We start from the raw sequence: 22,410 nt of genomic DNA on the forward strand, positions 1-22,410 counted from the left end.
TGGGCAATATCAGAAATTTCACTGGATAGCATCCTCGAGCACCACCCTCTTCGGGTAAAAAACTTGGGTTTGCGGCACAAAATGGCAAAAATTAGTTCTTTTCTCTGGCTTGATATCTTTTATTTCTTAGAAATTGCACTACATTTTTAATTTCAGTTTGAATGAGATACCCCCCGTTGTTTGATGTCCACCCTTCAGTATGATCACCCTGGGAGAAATAAACAACCTAATCAGCGAATAAATTAACATGCATCCATTTACCAAGTTTCTTGGAAAAAACAAAAATTTCGTGTTATCGAAATAGGAATTTCAAACTTCGCAATTGAGCTCTTACGCGTACTGAATATGATGGTGCATTTTCAGTAGGATTGCAACCCTTTTATAGGATTTCGCCCCTCCCCTTTTTTTCTTAAATTACACAAATTTTCTCCGGCCTTTTGTCTTTTATGGGTAATCTTAGACATAATAAACTTTATGTATTTGGAATCGCTGTAAAAATCAGATTATTTTGACGTATTTATTGTTATCAAATTGTGTTTTCTCGTTTTTAGGTTACTATAGAAATATAACGCTATTTAATTTCAGTTTGTTACCGCAAAAAGGTTGATCAGGAAAAATTTCTGAGTCAACAAAAATGATATTGCCTAGCTAGCTATGTACCCTCTGATAGCCAAACTGAGGACGTCGTAGGTCAGCATTGATCAGTGTAAAAAAGAAAATGTGCTAAAAAAAAGCTAATAATTTTGTAGGATATAATATTAAGTTGTACTGCAAATTTTTTCTTTAATTTTATGTCTTTTGGCCATGGTGGTGGAAGCCAGGTTTCTCCAAGATAGTTACCTGGGTTCTAATGTTTCCCCTTCGTACATAAATGACAAGTGAGGTAACCCAATGAACCCGCTAAACTATCCTCCGATCATCACAACACCCCATGCAGCCGTATCAAAAAACATAGACCTTATTGCTGCTTTCCTATCCCATCAAGTGGATCTACTGTCGATTGAAGACCAGCCTGAGGCTTAAAAAACAAACTTTAATCCGTTAAAAAGAAGGGCCTATCTTATGCCCCAATCGAAGATCCAGCTCCATCACCTTGACGTTCAAGATTTTTTTTTTTTTTTTGCGGCAAGAATATCCACATATTTTTTTAGGGGAAATTTCTTTCCTAGTACACTGCTTCTTCAGATGAAAAGATAAAATTTAACCACACACTTCATTCTGACTGCCTTTAATTCGACCAGTTCATGAAGCCTGTCAATGAAGTTGGGGAACAGACTAGAGGCATATCTGCTGTTCTTGATGAGCATAGTGCTGGAGAATGTGTCATTGAAAAACGCACAATAGTTGATAGGATAAAACTAGCAGCGTTTTGTTTCATATTTCTTATCCACAACAGCCGTTAGAGATGCTCAAGTCAGCTGATTTTATTTTTGCTTTACGAAGTAAGAAGTTTAAATCCTTTCTTTATCTATGATCATTAGTAAGACCGTTTGACCTTATTCTTTAGATTTGTTACTTTTCCACTCCTTTTCACTTAATCCTTTCATAGTTCGTCTTGCTAGTTGGCTCACTGGGATAAACGTTCCAATGACCTGTCGGAACCAAGTCTGCAAAGTTAACGCTTTGTTTAACCTCACTTCTGGCTTGCATTTTATTTTTCTCTCTGGCATCAAGTTAAGGCTCATTTGTTATCTAACCTTAGCTTTAATTTATCATTTTATTCCTGCTATAACATTGCAAAAATATGATGCAGTTTTCTTTAGTCTTCTTTGTCTCTAATGGAAAAGTTACAGCTTTCCTAAGAGCCAAATTTTTTAAATGAAGAGTTGCTGAATCAATTTTGCAGTTCGGATTTCTCACTAAAAAGAAAGAAATCCAACGCTTTGTGACATATCTTCTTTCGGATTCGTCAGGTTTCGGAAGAATGCTTTGGCTAAAAAAAAAGGAGAAAGTAAGGTAAAGATCTTTTCTATTCCGGAAGTCCCAAGGGTGTCTTGTCCCAATATTATCCTGTGCTCAAGAGAATATATAGTTCTAAGTCTCCGGAAAATGAAAGTAAGAAATAGATTAAGAGGCAAAAGTCTGACACTCTACTTTAATTTCTTAGTTAAGAAAGGAAGGGGGAAGCTTTTGGTTTAAGTACCTGTTAAATTAATTTGTTACAAATGGTTTCTTGTTGTGTATATTGAATACCTTTTTGGAAAACTTTTAAAAGCTCTTAAAAATGCAAATTAAACCTTTCCAATGATGATCCTATTTAATGTGTTTTTATTGTTTCTCCTTAAATCTGTTCTGTTGACTTCTTCTCTTTTTGCCTCTATTGTATTTTTCATATTCTCTTTTGTGCTGAAAGACTAAGTTTTAGAAAAAGGCTAAAATTATGTTATAAGACTTTTACATTAGATGAAATTGGGGTAAAGGGGATTTTTGGGTAGTTTAATATATAAAATTCGAGAAAATAAAAAGAATCTGAAATAATTCACAAGTTAGCCTAAAATATAGATAAAGTCAGACTCCAAATAGAGTACTTAGCTTGTAGGACTGGAATATAAAATAAATTAAACAAAGGGCTGTGGTATAAATTATGAAATTAAAAATATCAGAAAAAAAATGCTCTACGAGAAACGTTTATATATTAAGTTTGATTTTCTATGATTATTCCGTTTGCAGTGTTAGCCTAATTGTGGCTGTTACTTAGTATTTTCTCATTATTTGGGGCCTATGTTGTTAAACCAGTTGGTATTTCTACACCACTAAGTGAATGTTTAAGATGGACAAACAAATTGAAAATCTCACTACGAGTAGCGATCTTTTTTTTTTTTTTTTGAAAAAAGAAAACTATGAAAACATTCAAAAAATTTGTTTACATACTATTATTTTTCGGGAAATTTTGAAAAATGTGTCAAGTTCGTGATATGTATACTACCCTGTCCATCAAATAAAAGACTTTTTGGCCGAATATGCAAGGGAATGTAAAGTGACTCTAAATACGTCCTTTTGTAGTGTAGTTCACGATCGCTTTCAAAAGGAAACGTTTTAAACGTCTGTTTGGGCTAAAAGACAAAACTTAGTTATTTCAGGATACAAACATTCACCATCTAAAGAGGATACTGTTTTTATGGCACTTGGTATTAACCAAGTGACATATAGCAGTCGCCAATTCTGTCGGTCTGTCTGTCGGTCCCGGTTTTGCTACTTTAGGCACTTCCAGGTAAGCTAGGACGATGAAATTTGGCAAGCGTATCAGGGACCGGACCAGATTAAATTAGAAATAGTCGTTTTCCCGATTTGACCATCTGGGGGGGGGGGGAGTGGGGGCCCGGTTAATTCGCAAAAAATAGAAAAAATTAAGTATTTTTAACTTTTCAGCGGGTGATTGAATCATAATGAAATTTGATGTTTGGAATGATATTGTGTCTCAGAGCTCTTATTTTAAATCCCGACCGGATCTGATGACATTGGGGCGAGTTGGAGGGGGAAAACCTAAAGTCCCGGTTTTGCTTCTTTAGGCACTTCCAGGTAAGCTAGGACGATGAAATTTGGCAAGCGTATCAGGGACCGGACCAGATTAAATTAGAAATAGTCGTTTTCCCGATTTGACCATCTGGGGGGGGAGTAGGGGCCGGTTAATTCGGAAAAAATAGAATAAATGAAGTATTTTTAACTTATGAGCGGGTGATTGGATCTTAATGAAATTTGATGTTTGGAATGATATTGTGTCTCAGAGCTCTTATTTTAAATCCCGACTGGGTCTGATGACATTGGGGGGAGTTGGAGGGGGGAAACCTAAAATCTTGGAAAACACTTAGAGTGGAGGGATCGGGATGAAACTTGATGGGAAAAATAAGCGCAAGTCTCAGATACATGATTGACATAATCGAAACTGATTTGCTCTCTTTGGGGTAGTTGGGGGGGGGGGGAGTAATTCTTAAAAATTAGAAAAATGAGGTATTTTCAACTTACGAACGGGTGATCGGATCTCAATGAAATTTGATGTTTAGAAGGATATCGTGTCTTAGAGCTCTTATTTTAAATCCCGACCGGATCTGGTGATGGGGGCGGGAAGTTGGGAGGGGGAAACCTAAAACTTGGAAAACACTTAGAGTGGAGGGATCGGGATGAAACATGGTGGTAAAAATAAACACAAGTCCTAGATAGATGATTGACATAAACGGAACGGATCCGCTCTCTTTTGGGTAGTTGGGGGGGGGGTATTTCTGAAAAAAAGAGGTATTTTTAACTTACGAACGGGTGATCGGATCTCAATGAAATTTGATATTTAGAAGGATATCATAGCTCAGAGCTCTTATTTTAAACCCGACCGAATCTGGTGACATTGGGGGGGGGGGGGTTGGGAGGGAGAAACCTAAAAATTGGAAAACACTTAGAGTGGAGGGATCGGGATGAAACTTGGTGGAAAAAAAACACGAGTCCTAGATACATGATTGACATAACCAGAACGGATCCGCACTCTTTGGGGTAGTTGAGGGGGGGGGGTTAATTCTGAAAAATTAGAAAAAAATGAGGTATTTTTAACTTACGAATGGGTGATTGGATCTCCATGAAATTTGATTTTTAGAAGGATATCGTGTCTCAAAGTTCTTATTTTAAATCCTGACCGGATCTGGTGACATTGGGGGAAGTTTGGGGTGGGGAAACCTAAAATGATGGGAAACGCATAGATTGGAGGGATTGGGATGAAACTTGGTTGGAAAAATAAGCAGAAGTCTTGCATACGTGATTTACATAATTGGAACGGATCCGCCCAATTGCGGGGGGGGGGGTAATTCTGAAAAATAAGAAAAATGACGTATTTTTAACTTACGAAGGAGTGATCGGATCTTCATGAAACTTCATATTTAGAAAGACCTCGTAACTCCGATATCTTATTTTAAATCTCAACCGGATCAAGCGTAATTGGGGGGGAGAGGCAGTTGGGGGGACCGGAAATCTTAGAAAATACTTAAAGCGGTGAGATCAGGATGAAACTGGATGGGAAGAATAGAAAGCTGTCTAAGATACGTGACTGACATAACTGGACCAGATCTGCTCTCTTTGGTGGAATTGGGGGGGGGGGGTAATTTTGAAAATTGAGGTATTTGTAACTTACGAAAGGGTGACCAGATCTTAATGAAATTTGATATTCAGAAGGATCTTGTGCTTTAAAGTTCTAATTTCTAATTCCGACCAGATCCTGTGACATTCGGGGGAGTTGGAGGGGGGAACCGGAATTCTTGGAAAACATGAAAATTGGAGTATTTATATCTTACGAATAGATGATCGGATCGTAATGAAATTTGATTTTTAGAAGGAATTCATGTCTCAGAGCTCTTATTTCAAATCCCGACCAGATCTTTTGACATTGTGGGGATTTGGAGGGGAAAATCTTGGAAAAACACTTGGAGTGTAGGAATCGGGATGAAGCTTGGTGAATAGAATAAACAGATCTCCTTGATACCTGATTGACAGAATCGTACTGGATTCGCTCTCTTTGGGGGAGTTGGGGGAGAGGTTCAGTGATTTGGCGAGTTCGGTGCTTCTGGACGTGCTAGGGCGATGAAAATTGGTAGGCATGTCAGGGAGCTGCACAATTTGACTTGATAAAGTCGTTTTCCCAGATTCGACCATCTGGGGGGCAAAAGGGAGAGGGAAAATTAGAAAAAATTAGGTATCTATGACTTACGAGTGGGTGATCGGATCTTAATGAATTTTGATATTTAGAAGGACTTTGTGACTCAGAGCTCTTATTTTAAATCTTGATCGGCATTAAGCCTCTTATTTTCCTTTTTAAATCAATCTATTGATTCATAGAATTTTGTTAGAGCTCATACCATATGATCTCTTGGCTCTTAGCTCTTCTCGCCTCGTCACAAGTGCCATATGAGCTCTTAGCTCTTGTTCTATTTAAAGATAGATTCCACGATTCTGTGTGGTTCATCAAATCAACCTATTCCTGCGAAATATATGCTACATTCAAGAATTTAATTTATATTTTCAAGGCTTAATTTTCAACATTCTCAAAATATGGGGAAAAGTCGCTGCGATAACTAAACAAAAGACTGCGGGATCAACGATTTTCAAAGTGAGATTTGAATTTGTTTTAAACCTTACTTAATTTTATTAAAGCTTATAAAAAAAATGATGGAGCAGATTTAAATTTAGAAACAACATCAGTTTCAAGTCAATAACCTATTTCTGATCTAAATTTAGTTCTAAAAATGGCTTTCCCGATATTCGTTTAAATAGTAACCGATTGAAGGTTCATTTTCTGTCGAAATGGAAATGGAAGAGTTGTTTAATCCTGATGAGCGAGAGGTTTATAATTTATTTGAAATTTTATTCAACACTAGTTTGAAGTAAGTGTTTGAAACTATACCCGTAATAAATTTTTGGTTGCGCTGTCATAAGGAGTATCCAAGCGTGAGCGAAAAGCTATACAATTTCTTAATGCCTTTTACGCAACTTGTACAGGTGAAACTGTGTCCACAGCCCGAATATACTTGTCCACAACCCAAAACAGGCTTGATGTTGGACCTCATTTGAGAATACCACTAACTTCATAGGTGATGACAAAAAATATCAACTTTCGTACTATGAACAAAATATATAGAAACAGAATGTTGAACTAGACTCTATTAAACAAAAAAAAAAAAAAATGCACAATTCAGCCATTTAATAAGTAGCCGTCCAAGAAAAAACAAAGAATTATTGATGATACTTAAATTACTCGGGTTTTTTTAACTTTTTTTGGAAATTGTTGTGAATGAATAAGCAAACAAAAAACCAAATTTAATTAAAACAAATAATTTGTTGACAAATTTTTTTTTCCATAAGATGAGTTGCAAGGTGTTTTATAACTTGTACAAAGCCGCAGTCAAAAAGTTTGAAAAACGATGGGGAAAGAAGATGGGCGTGACTTTTCAGTGAAGGTCGTGCAATTGTACATGGTGAAGGACAAAGTGGCTGACCACTCTTGGTTAACGGTGGTTGAAATGAAAATAAAACAGTAGACCACCATAATGTCGTCACCACTACATTTCCCTCAAATTTCTCGCTTTCTCCTCCATGTAATTAATTTAAAAAACAAGTTTTTTCTCACGGAAGTAAAGAGCAAGGTTGACACTTAAGACAGGTGATTACTTCGTAGATTATGCAAGATATATCTACAAAACTAACTCAAATAGACTAACTTGTGGTATTTTTCAACATTTGTAGGATTCTAAAAAGTAATACTTTACTGAAAACCTTTATGTTTATAGCATTTTGTCGAGTAAAGTTGTGTGTCTCTCTAGTTATAGTGTTTTTTCTTAAAGTTGCATATTTTTGTTTATTTTCGTGAATGTCAGTTTGTTTATCCACAGTTGCTTTTGACATAACATCGGGAAGTAAAAAATTTATGTTGGCAAATGGAGAAAGTGATTAAAATTTTCAAAAATCCAAGTTCTTCATTGTAGCATATAAAGAATATTTATCTTTACAGGATGTAGGATGAGATAGGATAGCGGGATGCTTTGTTAATCTTTTCTATAATGCAAGGGACAAAAGTCTTATCGTATCTGGAGGTACGTCGGTAAACGGGAGGCGAAGGTCGGAACAGGCTGAGAAACAGCCCGAGTCGGACGGAATCTGGGTGGGGAGTGTCTTTTGAGAAAAATATTTACTTTGCGAAGGTTTGTCATTGCATTTCTTGAAAAACGGAGGTGCAACAAACCTCTCCTGTACCCAAGCGTTTCTAACGTAACCTTTTTTTTTAAGAAAAGAGTATGAAACCTTATCTTATTTAGGAATTATTCTCAGTGTTCTCTTTTGGATAGATTCAATTTTATCCGATTCTTCCCTGGGTATGCTTGGGTTCCAAACTGACAAGTATATTCGAAATGAGGGCGAACAAAGGAAATATAAATACCTAAGCAATTGGGAAGGGTGACACTATATTTATTTAAGAAGGTTAAGGAGGGAGATAGATACATTAACTTTATGAATGAAACTTTAAACATGAATACCCCAATTTAAATTAGCTCAAAAAATGACCCCAAGTAATTTGATGCAGGAAACAGAAATTTTAGGAGAGATAGGATTAAGAAATTGAGAGGGGGTTTAAGGGGGAAATGGTATGCTCGTGGATTTAGAAGAGATCACTCTCATACCCAAATCCGAGGCATATTGCGTAGTGCCATTGAGTGCTCATAGTTTGCTCATTAAATTCCTATAGCAGGTTTCGACAACCATAAGGTTAATGACAAATTCCCATCTGTCTGGAAATTCCTTAGTCAGACTGTTAATACTAAGTGAGAAAAGGGGGCCCCAATGAGAGTGCCTTTGGGTACTTTCTTGTGGGAAGGGAGAAAATTAGAATAATGATTTAGATATTTAACTACTCGTGATATATTTGATAAGAAGGAGACAACCAATGTCAATAGGGAATGATTAATATTGAATTCAATAACAAGTTTCTGAAGTAATATATTATCAAACAGTTCATTGTAACGAACTGTAGTGAGGAGAGACCCTGCTCAATAGTAAACGAAACTCTAAAAAACGGAATTTTGACACTAATAGATACATCAAAAGAATTGGATTTTTATGCTGATCATAAACATATTATTCTTACCAAATTTAGTCTTGCCCATCAAAAGTTACGAGCCTGAGGAAATTTGCCTTATTTTAGAAAATTGGGGGAAACACCATCTAAAAGTCATAGACTCTTAACGAAAATCGCACCATTACATTCAGCGTATCAGAGAACCCTGCTGTAGAAGTTTCAAGCTCCTATCTACAAAAATGAAGAACTTGGTATTTTTGGCCAGAAGACCGATCAGGAGTGCGTGTTTATTTGTTCGTTTGTTTTTCATTTTTTTTTTGTTTTTCCCCAGGAGTGGTTGTATCAACCCAGTGGTCCTAGAATGTTGCCTCAATCTCACTCGATAGCCCTAGAATGTCGGCTCATTCTAACGGAAATTAAAAGTTCTAGTGCCCTTTTTAAGTGACCAAAAAATTGGAGGGCACCTATGCCCCCTCCCATGTTTACTTTTTTCCTAAAGTCAATGGATCAAAATTTTTAGATAGCCCTTTTTTCAGCATGGTCGAAAAACATAATAACTATGTCTTTGGGGATGACTTACTCCCCCACAGTCCCCGGGGGAGAGACTGCAATTTACAAACTTTGACCAGTGTTTACATACAGTAATGGTTATTGGGAAGTGTACAGACGTTTTCAGGGGGATTTTATTTGGTTGGGGGGGTTAAAGGGAAGGGGGCTAAGTGGGAGGACCTTTCCTTGGAGAAATTTGTAATGGGGAAAGATAAATTCCATGAAGGGGGCGCAGGATTTTCTAGCATTACTAAAAAAAAACAATGAAAAAATAAATATGAAAATGCTTATTGAACTGGAAGTAAGGAGCAGCATTAAAACTTAAAATGAACAGAAATTATTACACATACGAGGGGTTCATTTCCTGCTAAATACCTCGCTCTTTACGCTAAAGTATTTTTAGTAATTTTAACTATTTATTCTACGGCCTTTGTGATTCAGGGGTCATTCTTAAAGAATTGTGACGAATTTTAAGCTTTAGTGTAAAGAGCGAGGGGGCAAACCCCCTCATATACGTAATAAAAATATACGAATATAGAAGTTCGTTACGCAAGTTAATTCGTAAGTTACGTATATTTTTGACTAATAAAAACATTCGTAAAAAATTAAAAGTTCTAGTAACCAAAAAATTGGAGGGCAACTAGGCCTCTTCCCCCACGCTGTTCTTTTCCCAAAATCGTCCGATCAAAAATAAGAGAAAGTCATTTTGCTACAAAAAAAATAATATGCAAATTTCGTTTTAATTATTCATTTGCAGAGAGCCAAAATCAAACATGCATTGATTCAAAAACGTTCAAAAATTAAATAATATTTTTTTTTTTACTGCAAGTAAGGAGCGACATTAAAACTTAAAACGAACAGAAATTATCCGTATATAAAGGGGTTGTCCCCTCCTCAACGTCTCGCTCTTTACGTAGATAGTCTTCTGTTGATAGTCTATTATAGTTGCCTATTTTTTTGTGTTTTCAGTATACCGCCTCACCAATAAAAAATTGACTTTCCCCAATAATAATTCCTGTCTAGGCGCTTGTCTAGGTACCTTGATACCTTGTGGGGCCTAAGATGCTCAAGCTCAGGAAGAAGGGTATCCAATCCCTATATAGCTGCCCGGGGCTAGTAATTTTGGAAGAATTAGTTCTCTTTTGTTTTCTAGGAAATTCTTCTGTTTCGTCAAGCCAGCCCATACCCTCCTCGCAAATTCCTTCCAGTCAACCAGTGATGTGCTCTTTCAATCCATCTCCAATTCTACAATCTGCTGGTTTATTAACCTTGGGAAAGCTTTGTTTACAAAATGAAAAGCTGGCCAAACAAGTTGTTCCGGCTCTGGGCAAACTTCTTGGATCATCGTCCGAACCTGCTTTGAAAAATAATATCGTCCATGTGCTCTGCGACATTATTATCAGGTTGACAAACTATATAATTTATATTTTTCTCAATACAAATCCTTCAGATTTTGTACTTTGGTTTATGACAAGCTTTTCATTGCATGACTGGGTTGTATGATTTGATTGCTACACTTAATTTATGAGGTAAGGCTGCATACGAGAGAGAAAGGGGGAGAGGTATTTTAGCTCTGTTTTTGCTGGTTTGACCAAGCATTATGACTTTATATAAATTTTCTTATTTTGGAAGGGGATTCAAATCGATAATTATTCTCCTCTTCTTTCCTTATGTGGCCTTGGTTCATGGCATAAAAACAAAAGCAATGGTAGTAATAATTATTGAAAACAGCTGATGCTTTCCTCGTCCCGTGTTTTTAGTCTACAAAAGGTTGTATCTTATAATATTTTACTTTTTATGCATAATTAAGATGTCAAAATCAATGAAAAAATAATGTAAAGATTCGTAACCCACTAATGAATCCTAACCTTTATATATCTGACTAAATCGAAGCGCATTACTTTTTTCCAAATAAGCGACCGTAATTTGGGAGAAATTAGCAATAGTGTAGTCCGCTAGAATCATTTACTGATTTTAAATCAAGCTAAGTTCTCATAGAAGATGGCCGATTTGACCAGCGTCATGACCAAGCAATGAACTCCAGCTGATGTGAATTATAGCTGGTATGAATTATAGTAACCGAAACTCTAAGAGACAGAATTTTGTTAACATTAGATTCAGCAAAAAATTGGTTTTTATGCTCCTCACAGACATATAAGATTCATTAAATCTAATATTACCCTTCAAAAGCTTCGAGCGGGAGAAATTTCGTCTAATTTTCGAAAAAGGGGTGAAACATCCGTAAAAGTCAATGAGTCTCATTGAAAATTGCGCCATCAGATTTAGCGTATCAGAGAACCTTACTGTAGGAGTTCCAAGCTCCAATCTGCCAAAATGTTTTTTTTTTTTTTTTTTTTTTTTTTTTTTTTTTTTTTTTTTTTTTTTTTTTTTTTTTTTTTTTTGTCAGAAGAAAGATCACGGATGCGTTTTTGCTTATACATTTTATTATTATTTTTTGTGGTGATCGTCCCGAATCAATAGTCATAGAAGATCAGGAGTGGGTTCATTTGAATGGAAATTAAAAGTTCTAGTGTCCTTTTTAAGTGACCGGAAAGATTAGAGAGCAACTAGCCCTCCTTCCACCCCTTTTTTCCCCAAATTCTTCTGATAAAAATTTGGAGACAGCCATTTGATTCAGCATAGTTGAAAGGACCTCTAACTATGCCTTTGGGGATGACATGGTCACCCACAGCCCCTTGGAGAAAGGACTGCAAGTTATGAAATTTGCCTGTTGTTTACATATAGTATTTGTTCCTGGGAACTATACTGACATTTTTAGGAGGGAGAGGAGCTCTGTGGAGGAGATTTTATTGTTTTGTGGAAAATTTTTGCGGTTGAAATTTGACACGGGAGCCTTTGCCAGTATTCATATATAAAATTTGTTTTGTTTGTCTTACTATCTCTTTGGTGAATTATTTTTACATGTGGAGGTGTTCTCCATATGGTCCGAGGAATTGTCCGAGGAAAATTTTCAGAAAAGTGGGAATTCTCTTTGGGATTTTTCTATGGGGGGGGGGGGGGTCCGCAAGAGAAAGTCTCCTTGGGGAGGTTATCACTAGGAAAAATTCTCCATGGGGAAAGTTTCCGCGCGGGAAACTTCCAATAGAGGGTGTGGAAATTTGGGGGGGGGGGGGTTGGAATCGCCACATATGATTTTTTGGTATGTCTTTAAAATAATCAGAAATAGAATGAGAAACCAGTTTTTATCAATTGAAGTATGCTAAGGAAAATTTTTCAGGCGGAATCGTCCGCAACAATTTATTGTTTTTTGGGGGGGGGGTGGGGGATTTGCAGCAAGCAGTAAATTTGGGGGAGAATCATTCCATAGAAGTGGAATTAAAGTAAAAAATCACATTTTTCAAATGAAAGTAAGGAGCAACGTTAAAACTTAAAAGGAATAGAAATTATTCCGTATATGAAAGGGGCTGCCCCCTCCTCAATGCCCCGCTCCTTAAGCTGAAGTTTGACATTTTGTCCCAATTCTTTATTTACGACTCCTGAAACCCAAGGGTCGTTTAATTAGAATCAGGATTTTTTTTAACTACAAAAAAAAACTTTAGCGTGAAGAGAGGGATATTGGGGAGGGGGCAGCCCCTTTCATATACAAAATAATTTTTGTAAACACAAGACTTCAGATATGTATATACAATCATTAAAAGGCTCTTTTAAATTTAGTGCTATCTGTAATAACTAGTTGTGATTGTTTTTATTATTACTCGTATAGGTACGCTTCGTTAGCTGATTCGCTGATGTTCCATGTGCTGTTGTGCTTGAAGGATAATCACATTCAAGTAAGAAGAACTACACTCAGCCTGCTCATTGGACTCTTCCAAGAAGATTATCTCAAACTCCGTGATAACTTTTTCTACAAGATCTTGCAAATGGTAATTTATCCATTTTTGTGTCCTGCTTTTACAAATGATGATTTCTCTTCTAATTTTCACCTGTTTCTATTTCTTGTATCGATCTTTGTTTAACATGGACGATTTCTTTCAGCTAATTAAGCTTATTCGTGCTTACAAATGGACGAAATAATTCAAAAAGCATGTGCCACAAATGAATCAAAGAGCATGGCACTCAGTTCAGATAGCATATGTTGGTGCTTTAAGGTGGACTTAATTGGCAATAAATCTACTTCCGCCAGTGACATTTTAGCGGTATCCAGCATTCAAAACGAACTTATTTTTGATTTATTAATATTTGGATTTCAATCAAACCTTTCATAAAGCTTATTTAACTTAAAAATTTTTGGCAGTAGGTACTTCCTTCCATTTTTAAACTTTTTTTATTGTAAAATATTTAGAGCTCGATTTACATGCAGAACATTGGCTGGTGTAAAAATATGTTTACGATGACAAAAATGATTCTTTTATGCTCAGCTCAATGGCGCGCAAAATTTAAAGAAGCGATAAAAAAAAGTGTAATTAACAACTGCAGACAATGTTTTATTTAAGCTTGTATTGTTAACTTTATGGCTTTTGCTGGTGATGGCATTGATTATTTTTTCTTTGAAATAACTTGAGTTTTCTCTGTTCCCCGAACTCTTTGAATGGAGTCTTTAGTTCCGAAACTTAAATTCAAAATCAAAACGTGAAAAGAAAAGAATATGGTAACTGCAAAGATTCGCAACCAAATTTAGTCTAAACTTTATAAATCATATTTCGCAACAAAGTATGGACTTTTCAGCACCTCTCTTTACCTTTTGAGTCCTTCTTCCTCCTTTCCTTAATGAAAATCCCATGAAGAAGAGTAAAGGGTGCCTAAATCTGGATAATGCGAATCATTATCATTTGTGTTTCAAAATTCCCTTAGAAAAATGTTGGGAAACGGATAAAATTTTTACTAAGACAGTATAACTTTGCAAAAAAAAAATGTTCAAATAATAATAAGTGTCTGAACATTTTGATTCACCACCAGAAGCTTTTATTAGCAGAAAAAAAGGGGAAAAACTTCTGAAAGGATAAAAAAAAACAACAAAAAGAAACACACAAACGCTATACAAAAAGAAAGAAAATTAAACGAAAACTCACATTCAGTCACTATTCCATATTTTCGTGCTTGTTTAAAAAGCCATTTTTCGCTTATTTTATCCTAGGGTTTCCTTTGAAAACATTAACTTTCTATTTGTTTAGCACAAAAAGTCATATGACTTTAGACCCTCGTTTTTCTCTTGTTATAGAACGGTTAAAAATTCTTCTCCTCGGTAGACAATAAAAAAGTATAAATATATACTTCTTCCTCCTTATTTCTTTGTTACCTTCAGCAAATAGCATAGGCTGTCGACATTAATACCATTTTCTATTTCTTCGCAAGACAGTATCTAATATTAGATTAGCTCCTTTTTTATAAAGGCAAAGTACTTGTCTGTGTTAATGTACTTTTTTCCCGATTGTTGTTTACCTGAAAGTCCTTGTTATCTCTCTAGTTGAAAAAGATAAAATTAGGGATGAATGGAGTCAGTTCTAGTATTATTTCTACAAAATTATCTGGAATAGCTGTTATTTGCGTTCAGCTAAGACTAGTGGGCTCATAGATCTTTCATTCAAAAAATTTTTATTTTCAAGGAAATTTTATTCTTTTCAGAAGATATAATAAGGATTATAATTTGTGCATAGCCCAATACAAAGTGTTCACCCCTGGTGATTTGTCAACGACTACAATGATTTTCTCTTGTTTTGGTGCTATACAAGAGCAGCTGCTAAATTTGGGGATTTTTTGACACTTTTCCTCGTCTAGTGCACTTGTTGGCTACTTGAGGCCCAGTTATTTGAGGTTAAGACAGATAAAGGATTAATTATTGGAACAAATAGTATTAAGCCTATCTTCACCTTTTTTTATATGAATAATAAAAATGTTTTATATCTAAAACCATCAAAAATCCGCTAATGCTATTGTTTTGATTAATCGAGATTATTCTTATTTGATTCGGTTTACCCAGCTTATTGTTATGAAAAATCCCCCTGTTAATGATAATGGTTCTATGTAAGTTATTAAATAAATAAAAAGTTGTTTCAACTGAAAGTTAGGAGCAATATTAATACTTAAGACGACCGGAAATTATAGGGGTATTGCCCCCTCCTCAATCTCTTGATCGTTATGTCAGACTTTTAAGTTATTTGAAAAAGCTTCTTATTCCAAATCAACGATCCTTGTGTTTCGGCTTTCATTCTTAAAGATCTGGGTGAAATAAGTCCAAATTTATCGTAGTAAATAGCGAGGGATTGAGGCGTGGAAAACCTCCCTCATATATGGTATAATTTTTGTTCGTTTCAAGTTTAATTTTGCTCCTAACTTTCAGTTGAAAAAAGGTTCTTTATTTAATTTGTGGTTGCTTTTATAATCAGGCAGGAACATTCCCTCCCTCTTCCGCGGGAAATCCCCCCTCCTGAAAATTTTGTGTATATTTCCCAATACAAATACCATATGTAATCATTGGGCAAATTCCATAGCTTACCGTCCTTTCCCCAGGGACTGTGGGGGGCCATGTCACCCTCAGAGGCATAATTATTGGACCTTTCAACTATTCCAAACAAAATGACTATCTGAAAATTTCGATCGTATGTATTTGGGAAAATAGGATCTTGGGAGGGGGCTACTCTTCTCCAATCTTTTTGATCACTGAAAAAGGATAAACAAACCGTTCATTTCCATTTGAATGAGCTCTCTCCCAATCTTCTAGGACCATTGGTCTGATACAATCACCCCTGGGAAAAAAAGAAAAAAATACACACGCATCCGTGACCTTTCTTGTGGCTAAAAATACGAAATTCCTTATTTTTGTAGATAGAAGCTTGTCACCTCGATAGTGGAATTCTCCGAGAATCTTAAACTGATGGTATAATTTTTATTAAGATCCTTTGACTTTTTGGGGTGTTTCGCCACTTTTTCAAAACTCAGGCAAATTTTCCGAGGCTCATAGCTTTTGATAGGTAACATTAAACTTAATGATTTGTTTTTTAATCAGCATAAAAAGCCAATTCTTTTGATGTTTTCATTGTTGTCAAAATTCCTTATTTTAGAGTTTCGGTTACTATTGGGCCAAACTCGTTCTTTGCTCACAGTTCGTTACCACGAACTGCTTGAAAGTCAAAGAATAGAGGAAACTTATATGATCAGAAACTCAAGTCATTTTATCGGAAATAAATCACGAACAACCTCTAGGTCTTGAGGACCTCTATATTCCTTTAGTGTCAGTGTTTCAACTTTGTCAGTATTTACTGTTTGTACCACTAGGGCCAATTTTTAAACCCTATTAAGTTCATGTTAAATCGCTAAAGCTCAAGTTTTCTTATCTAGTTTCTAATGTTCTCTGATTAGTGCTATTGTTACTATTGTCGCCTAAGGAAAACTTTTTTTTTGTAAATAACTGACTTATTTTGTTACGCTCAAACATAGATAGAAGATTGGATGCTGTAATAAATGCCAAATAATAAAACTCACCGGAGCGCCTCTTGTGGTTAATGGGATTGATAAAGATAGAGAAAGAAAAGTTATCAATTGTATTTTGTAGCTTAATGAAGTGTTGATCGGGCTTTTTATGCTAAACCAGACCAGCATTTTAAACTGTGTTTGCTAATGTAAAACTAAGCTTAGTAACGCTACATTGTCTTCCCATGAGACGCTAAATGGTAGTAAGTTTCTTTAAATTTTTATCAAATTTTGGGCCTTGTCATTTGTCGGTTTTTCCTCTGATATCCAAGCCCAAAAGATAAAAAAAAAATTCTATCATCGAGGTCTTCGATTGATAAAACATCACAAATATAATTTTAATTGATAATATGTATTTTAAATTAATTATCCATGAAATCGACAAGTTAATTTGGGATGAAAATCATTTTGTATAATTGATTTTTTTTATTTCTGAATTTTTAAAGAATCAATACTAACTTCTTTCAATTAATTTTCAAATATTTAAGTAAGATTTAATTCGATTAAAATTTATTTTGCTCATTAACCTTATGGAAGTCATTGTAAATTGAATTGAAATTGAAACAATTTCCAATGAAGGTGGCAAAGGCTTCTGTGTCTTCTAATTGCAAGCGAAATGTTAAGTTTATAGTTGTTCACTTGGATGGTTTCATTTCGCCAATCATGCGTTTTGTTGTTTTACTTTTGGGTAAGATTAAAGAAGAAAATTTACAGCAAGACTTTGAACGAACTTAGTCAACAAATTCTCTCTGAAAATAATCTAGTGAATAACCCAGAAGTTCGTTATTCTGCGAATAACCCGAAAAGTTATTTATTTTTTGTGTATAAAAATGCTAGTTTTAATCATAGTATTTTAGTAATACTGCTGATGACGGTCGTTGTTTATGTGATCGAAATATCTGGATTTCCTACTTTTTTTTTTTTTTTTTTTTTTTTTTTTTTTTTTTTTTTTTACTATCTAAATAAGTAGATTTGCCGCCATTTGAAAATGTATTTGATTTTAAATCGAAGGGGCGTTACTCTTGGGCTTGGGGCTAAATTTCTACCTTTAAATAGTTAGTAAAACAGTTAGTAAAAATAGATCAATTTTGAGTCCCAGCTGTTTGACCTGTATTTGCTTTCCAGAAATAATCCTTTAAGTTTTTTAAAACTACAAAAATAGGACATGTTTCTTCAGTTAATGTTGTTATAACGTACTTGTTTGACTGAAGTCTGTCATTCAAGTTATTTTATCACATCATTTCCTTAAGAACTGTTTTTCCTGTTTTCTCCCAAAGATCACGAGCCTTAACAGTTTTCTGTTGCCATTCTATTCTTCCCAAGGAATCCCAAAAATTAATTTTCGATATGAACTTCCTTCCAGTTCATGTTTCAAAAGTTGATGAACTAGGTTCTTTTGTAGTTAACAAAATTTTGTAGTGAACTAGGTTCTTTTGTAGTAAGGTTTTTAGATAGCAAACATTTTACCTTTCAAGACAAGACATGCTCTCGTCTTGGGAAATGTCTGCAGATTGGGAAATAGAAACTATTCTCTCTAGATTAATTTTACTTTGCAGACAAAAGTGTTGCTAAAATCTAGATTTGCAGGAGTCAAGCATCCAATTTGAAATTCTGGCAGTTTTCTTGGAAAATACTCGCGGTTTATGATTTTAATTGATATACTTACCAGTGACGCGGAGTCTTCTTAACTAAAGATTCAAAGCCTATTTTTGTCAGGTTCAAAGAAGAGGCGTTTTCGCTTCGTTCCCTAAAAGAGGAATGTGCCATCACAGTTACGTTTTTACTGTCAAATATCTGTACCTTTCAACAGGTATACTTATTTCAATCATGGAAATATAGTACTTTAATTGGGGGACTCTAATACCCTGGCTGGTAAAAATAGGGAATGTATGCTATCCTAGAATAGGTAGATTTGATGCAGGAATGGCAAATAGAAATGGTAATAGACTGCTACAGTTTTGCAAGGACAATAATCTATTTATAGGAAATAGGTATTTCGTCATCTTATAAAGGTGCCCTAAGTTAACAATACATTCGCATGACGGTTAGACGGCTAAACACATCGATTATGCTATTGCAAGTCAGAAACCGGCTGGGTCAGGGATACCAATTCGTGAAAGCATAGAGGAGAGGGAGGTTTTTCTCATTTCTTTTCTAATGAAGATACAGAGAAAGTAAGTTTTGAAAGTCTAGAATGCGTTAATTCTATTATGAAATAATTCAAAATTATATTGCTGAAACTGTAGGGAGGCACTTACCCCTCTTATTGGTGCCCAAGGGCGGGATTGGATTAAAGGTGCGCTGTTATTGATGTTAACTAAAGATCATCATCAAGAACGTTCCATGAACAACTGAATATGAAATTGCCGACTTTAGAATTTGATAAGGTCGAAAATGGATGGAATGATTTTATAAAGATAGTTTGTGGAGCAACATAAGATGTCTTAGGAAGGAAAGTTGGAAAATTAGCAAAAAGTTATAAGTTTGGTAGTTAGAGAAAAGAAGAATCTCATGGAGAAATTTCTTATTATTAGGTCTTACGAAAATAAATGGAAAATGCGGAAAATAGAGAAGACATTGAAGTATGAACTAAGGAGAAGTACAATCAAACTATGAGTGAAATCGTTGAGGCACTGTAGCCTGTAGCCAGGCGGCGTAATGGAGATATTATGTTGGGATGTTAGAATTCGAAAGGAAGTAATCAGGCCGGACTAGTCCCAGTTAACGATAAGAACGGTGCCTCAATTAATGAGAAAGAGCGTGTTAAGGAGCAAAGGAGAGAATGTTTTTAGAGTTTACTAAACTATGATAAAGTTGTTGGAAATCCCGAGAAATATTTCTATAATTTGGAAGTTAAGGAAAATTTATTTAGTAAGGAAAAGTTATGAATGGTACTGAATGGTCTGAAAATTAATGAGGAGCATTAGTATTATGGTAAATGAGCGTTTGAAATATGGTACTTACGAAGCTAGAGGTGAGGTGTCCAAATATTAGAGGAAATGTACGGGAAAAAAACGGTCAAACCTCGGAAAATTGCAAAAAAAAAATTTAGACCAAAATGCTTAGAAAAGTTAGCCGAATTACACAAAAAAAGAATACCAAAATCCCCCTTTTACAAGTGTCCCAAATTTGTTCTTGAAGGGGGAAATGAGGGGGAAATCGATTTTTATTTTTATAAATACCTTGGAATTTAAATAATCGTTTCCTATCGAATCAAGAATACCGACTCCAAATCTGAGTTCAGGTTTCCATTTTTCCGTACCCTATGTCCATTTCCACCCTAAAAAGACGGGGAGCAGGGTTAAAACTCGGAATTAAGAGATTGTCGTATTTTTTTATCGTTACCTATTAAATGAATGGTGGCGAATTCGAAAATAAAGTTAAAAACTTGATTTTACGTAGTCAAGTACCTCTTCTTACCTAAAACAGTTGTGAAAATTGACCTATAAGAACTAGTTATTTCAATCGTTTCTGGTTGATTCATCATTTTCTACCAACCTAGGAATGGCGCCTTAGAATATAAGTGTCGAACAGTTTAATGTCAAACCAGTTTTCTAGAATCCGCTCTCCCCTCCAGTTTGCTATTTCCGTTCCTTAGTGCCATTTTTTTGCCGATCTAATCACTGGAGCCATTTACCATAGTACTTGCTTCGTGACTGGGTTCAAGGCTATGTAAAAGGCTTGTGCTGTTTTATTTACCTCCGAAAAGAAGACTAAAATAAAATGGTAACCGCGAGCACTGAGTAGAAATATTTTGTGAGATATTATTTAGGACTAGGCTTCCGATTTTGGAAAAGAATGGATAATCATTTCTGATTTTCTGATCTACTGTGCTTATTCTACATTTATACATGCTAACGAGCGTGCTAGTTGAGCTGGAAAAACTCCAGTTATTACCTTTGACCAACTGCTTTACTGAAAGCCAAAGGGTATCGTTGATGCAGAGCTTACCACAAGTGCTTTAACAATTGCTATTGTTGTCCTAGGTGGATTTCACACGCAAGAGTCTTTCAAAAACTTACGAGACCCCGCCAAATCAAGTATTCTTTGGTCGTTACGTAATAGGCTTTGGGTTTTACCTAATAGTTTCTTTGAATCTTAAAAAAAAAACTTTCAGGGACCCGCCGAATCAGAATTTGTTCGTATTTTACGTAATAGAGAATGTCAGAGTCCGATAGTCAAGCAAGGAAGTCCCGTTTGTAAAAAATTGATCATGGTTCAATATTTATAGATGAGGGCGACGCAATCTTGCAAGAGTTGCATGATTTGCTTCAGTATTGAAAAAGAGTTCATCATGTCAATATCGAGGATATTATTCCCTAGTAATGGATGCTTTCACTCTATTGGGTATTGAAGGCGATAGCAATGGTGAAATGAAACCTAGAGTTCCTAATGCTGCAGTAGAAATTACAAGGGGTTGCCGGCTAACCCTAGAATGTGAAAAGTTGTTTCCGCGATATGTTATATCATTAAGCAATTTCAAGTCGGAAAAACAGTTATGCTTTGTGGCAAGTTTGTTACTAGTGAGATCTATTGCTATTCTATAATCGGTAGTGAGAGTTTCAGAATTAAAAATGACTAGATTTGAGCAGTAAAAAACCATACAAAATTTAGGGACTTTGGAAAGATGTTTTATTCTAGATGATGATTTTCTAGGGTTATCTCTTCAAAGGAAACTATTTTCTCAAATAATGCTTAACGATATAATGAAAAATGAGTCTCCGTCTTTGGAATATTGTATGAAACTTTTATGTCGTGGCCTAGACGCATTTACTCAATTTCTTGATATATTAATTGAAACAAAACAAAATGATATTGTGATTTTCCTTTTACCCACTACCCACGTCCATTTTCCAGAGCAACAAGAAATAAGTCGAAAAATATTGTCTAAACAAGTTTTATGACGTCATTCGATTATTCCTCCTCACAGAAGACATTCATTTTATTGTTCGCAAGTCTGTTTTTTTTGCCGGTGAGAGAGTCAACATTGAAAAATGTTCTATATATATCCATTATCTTTGTATACATTGAGCAGTTGGTTATCCTGTGAGATCAGACGTCGGTGATCAGACCTATTTTTTCATCGCTTATTTTGATAATTAAATCCGCCATCAGATGAGGAGTTGAAAAAAATACCCCAGATCCAACCTATATTCCTCGTAAATTCTTTTCGTGTTTTACAGACAATATCCAAGAACGTCAATACATCACTTGCAAGATAAATTTTACAAAATTCCCCTTTTTTTAACACCATCCGAAAAGCGCTGTTTGAGGAGGGGGAAACTATTAAAATCGTTGCTGTTCTGTACTTGAATGAGTTGACTTAGGGATTTGGGGAACAAATTATAGGAATCTAAAAAAATAGATTTTATTCAAGTACGTATTACCATTTTCGTGTGTTTTTCATTTGAATTCAAAGAGCAGCAACCTCTCAGATGATCAGGGTATAATCTATATATATATAAAAATAAGTTGTTTGTTTGTGTGTCTGTCTGTCTGTCCGCATATGATGTCTGAATTATTTCATCATATACCAACTCAAAAACGAATGTATTCAAGCCGAAGTAGCTGAGTTGGTAAAGCGTTATGTTCCAGGTTCTAGGTCCGAGAGGTTCCAGGTTCGAACCTTGGCTTTAGCATTAATACAAAAGAATAAAAAAACCAAAAAAGGTAAAAACTAACATTTAAATTACAAGATTTATGTGCCACCCCGGAAAGTTTCTACCTCCAGATAAAATTGGATTGCTTGAGTGATCATGGTCATAGACTGACATATCCCCGCTACCCTCAACCAACTTTTTCTTACAAACCCAACACATATCTTTATTTTTGATTGCCAACTCGTCTTCTGCTGATAGAGTCATTGGGTAATTTATGATGCGTTGTCGTGA

The 22,410-nt window shown here is 35.3% G+C and overlaps 1 protein-coding gene across 1 annotated transcript in view; it reads left to right on the plus strand.

Moving 5' to 3' along the window:
- Positions 1 to 22,410, plus strand: part of LOC136031198 (condensin-2 complex subunit D3-L-like) — a 94,049-nt gene that overhangs the window by 24,388 nt on the left and 47,251 nt on the right. Inside the window, exons 4-5 of the mRNA XM_065710556.1 lie at positions 10,245 to 10,494; positions 12,816 to 12,975. Coding sequence (XP_065566628.1) covers positions 10,245 to 10,494; positions 12,816 to 12,975 — 410 coding nt within the window. The remainder of the gene's footprint in view (positions 1 to 10,244; positions 10,495 to 12,815; positions 12,976 to 22,410) is intronic.

Source organism: Artemia franciscana, chromosome 9 (genome assembly GCF_032884065.1).
Source record: "Artemia franciscana chromosome 9, ASM3288406v1, whole genome shotgun sequence".
Classification (NCBI taxonomy): Eukaryota; Metazoa; Arthropoda; class Branchiopoda; order Anostraca; family Artemiidae; genus Artemia; species Artemia franciscana.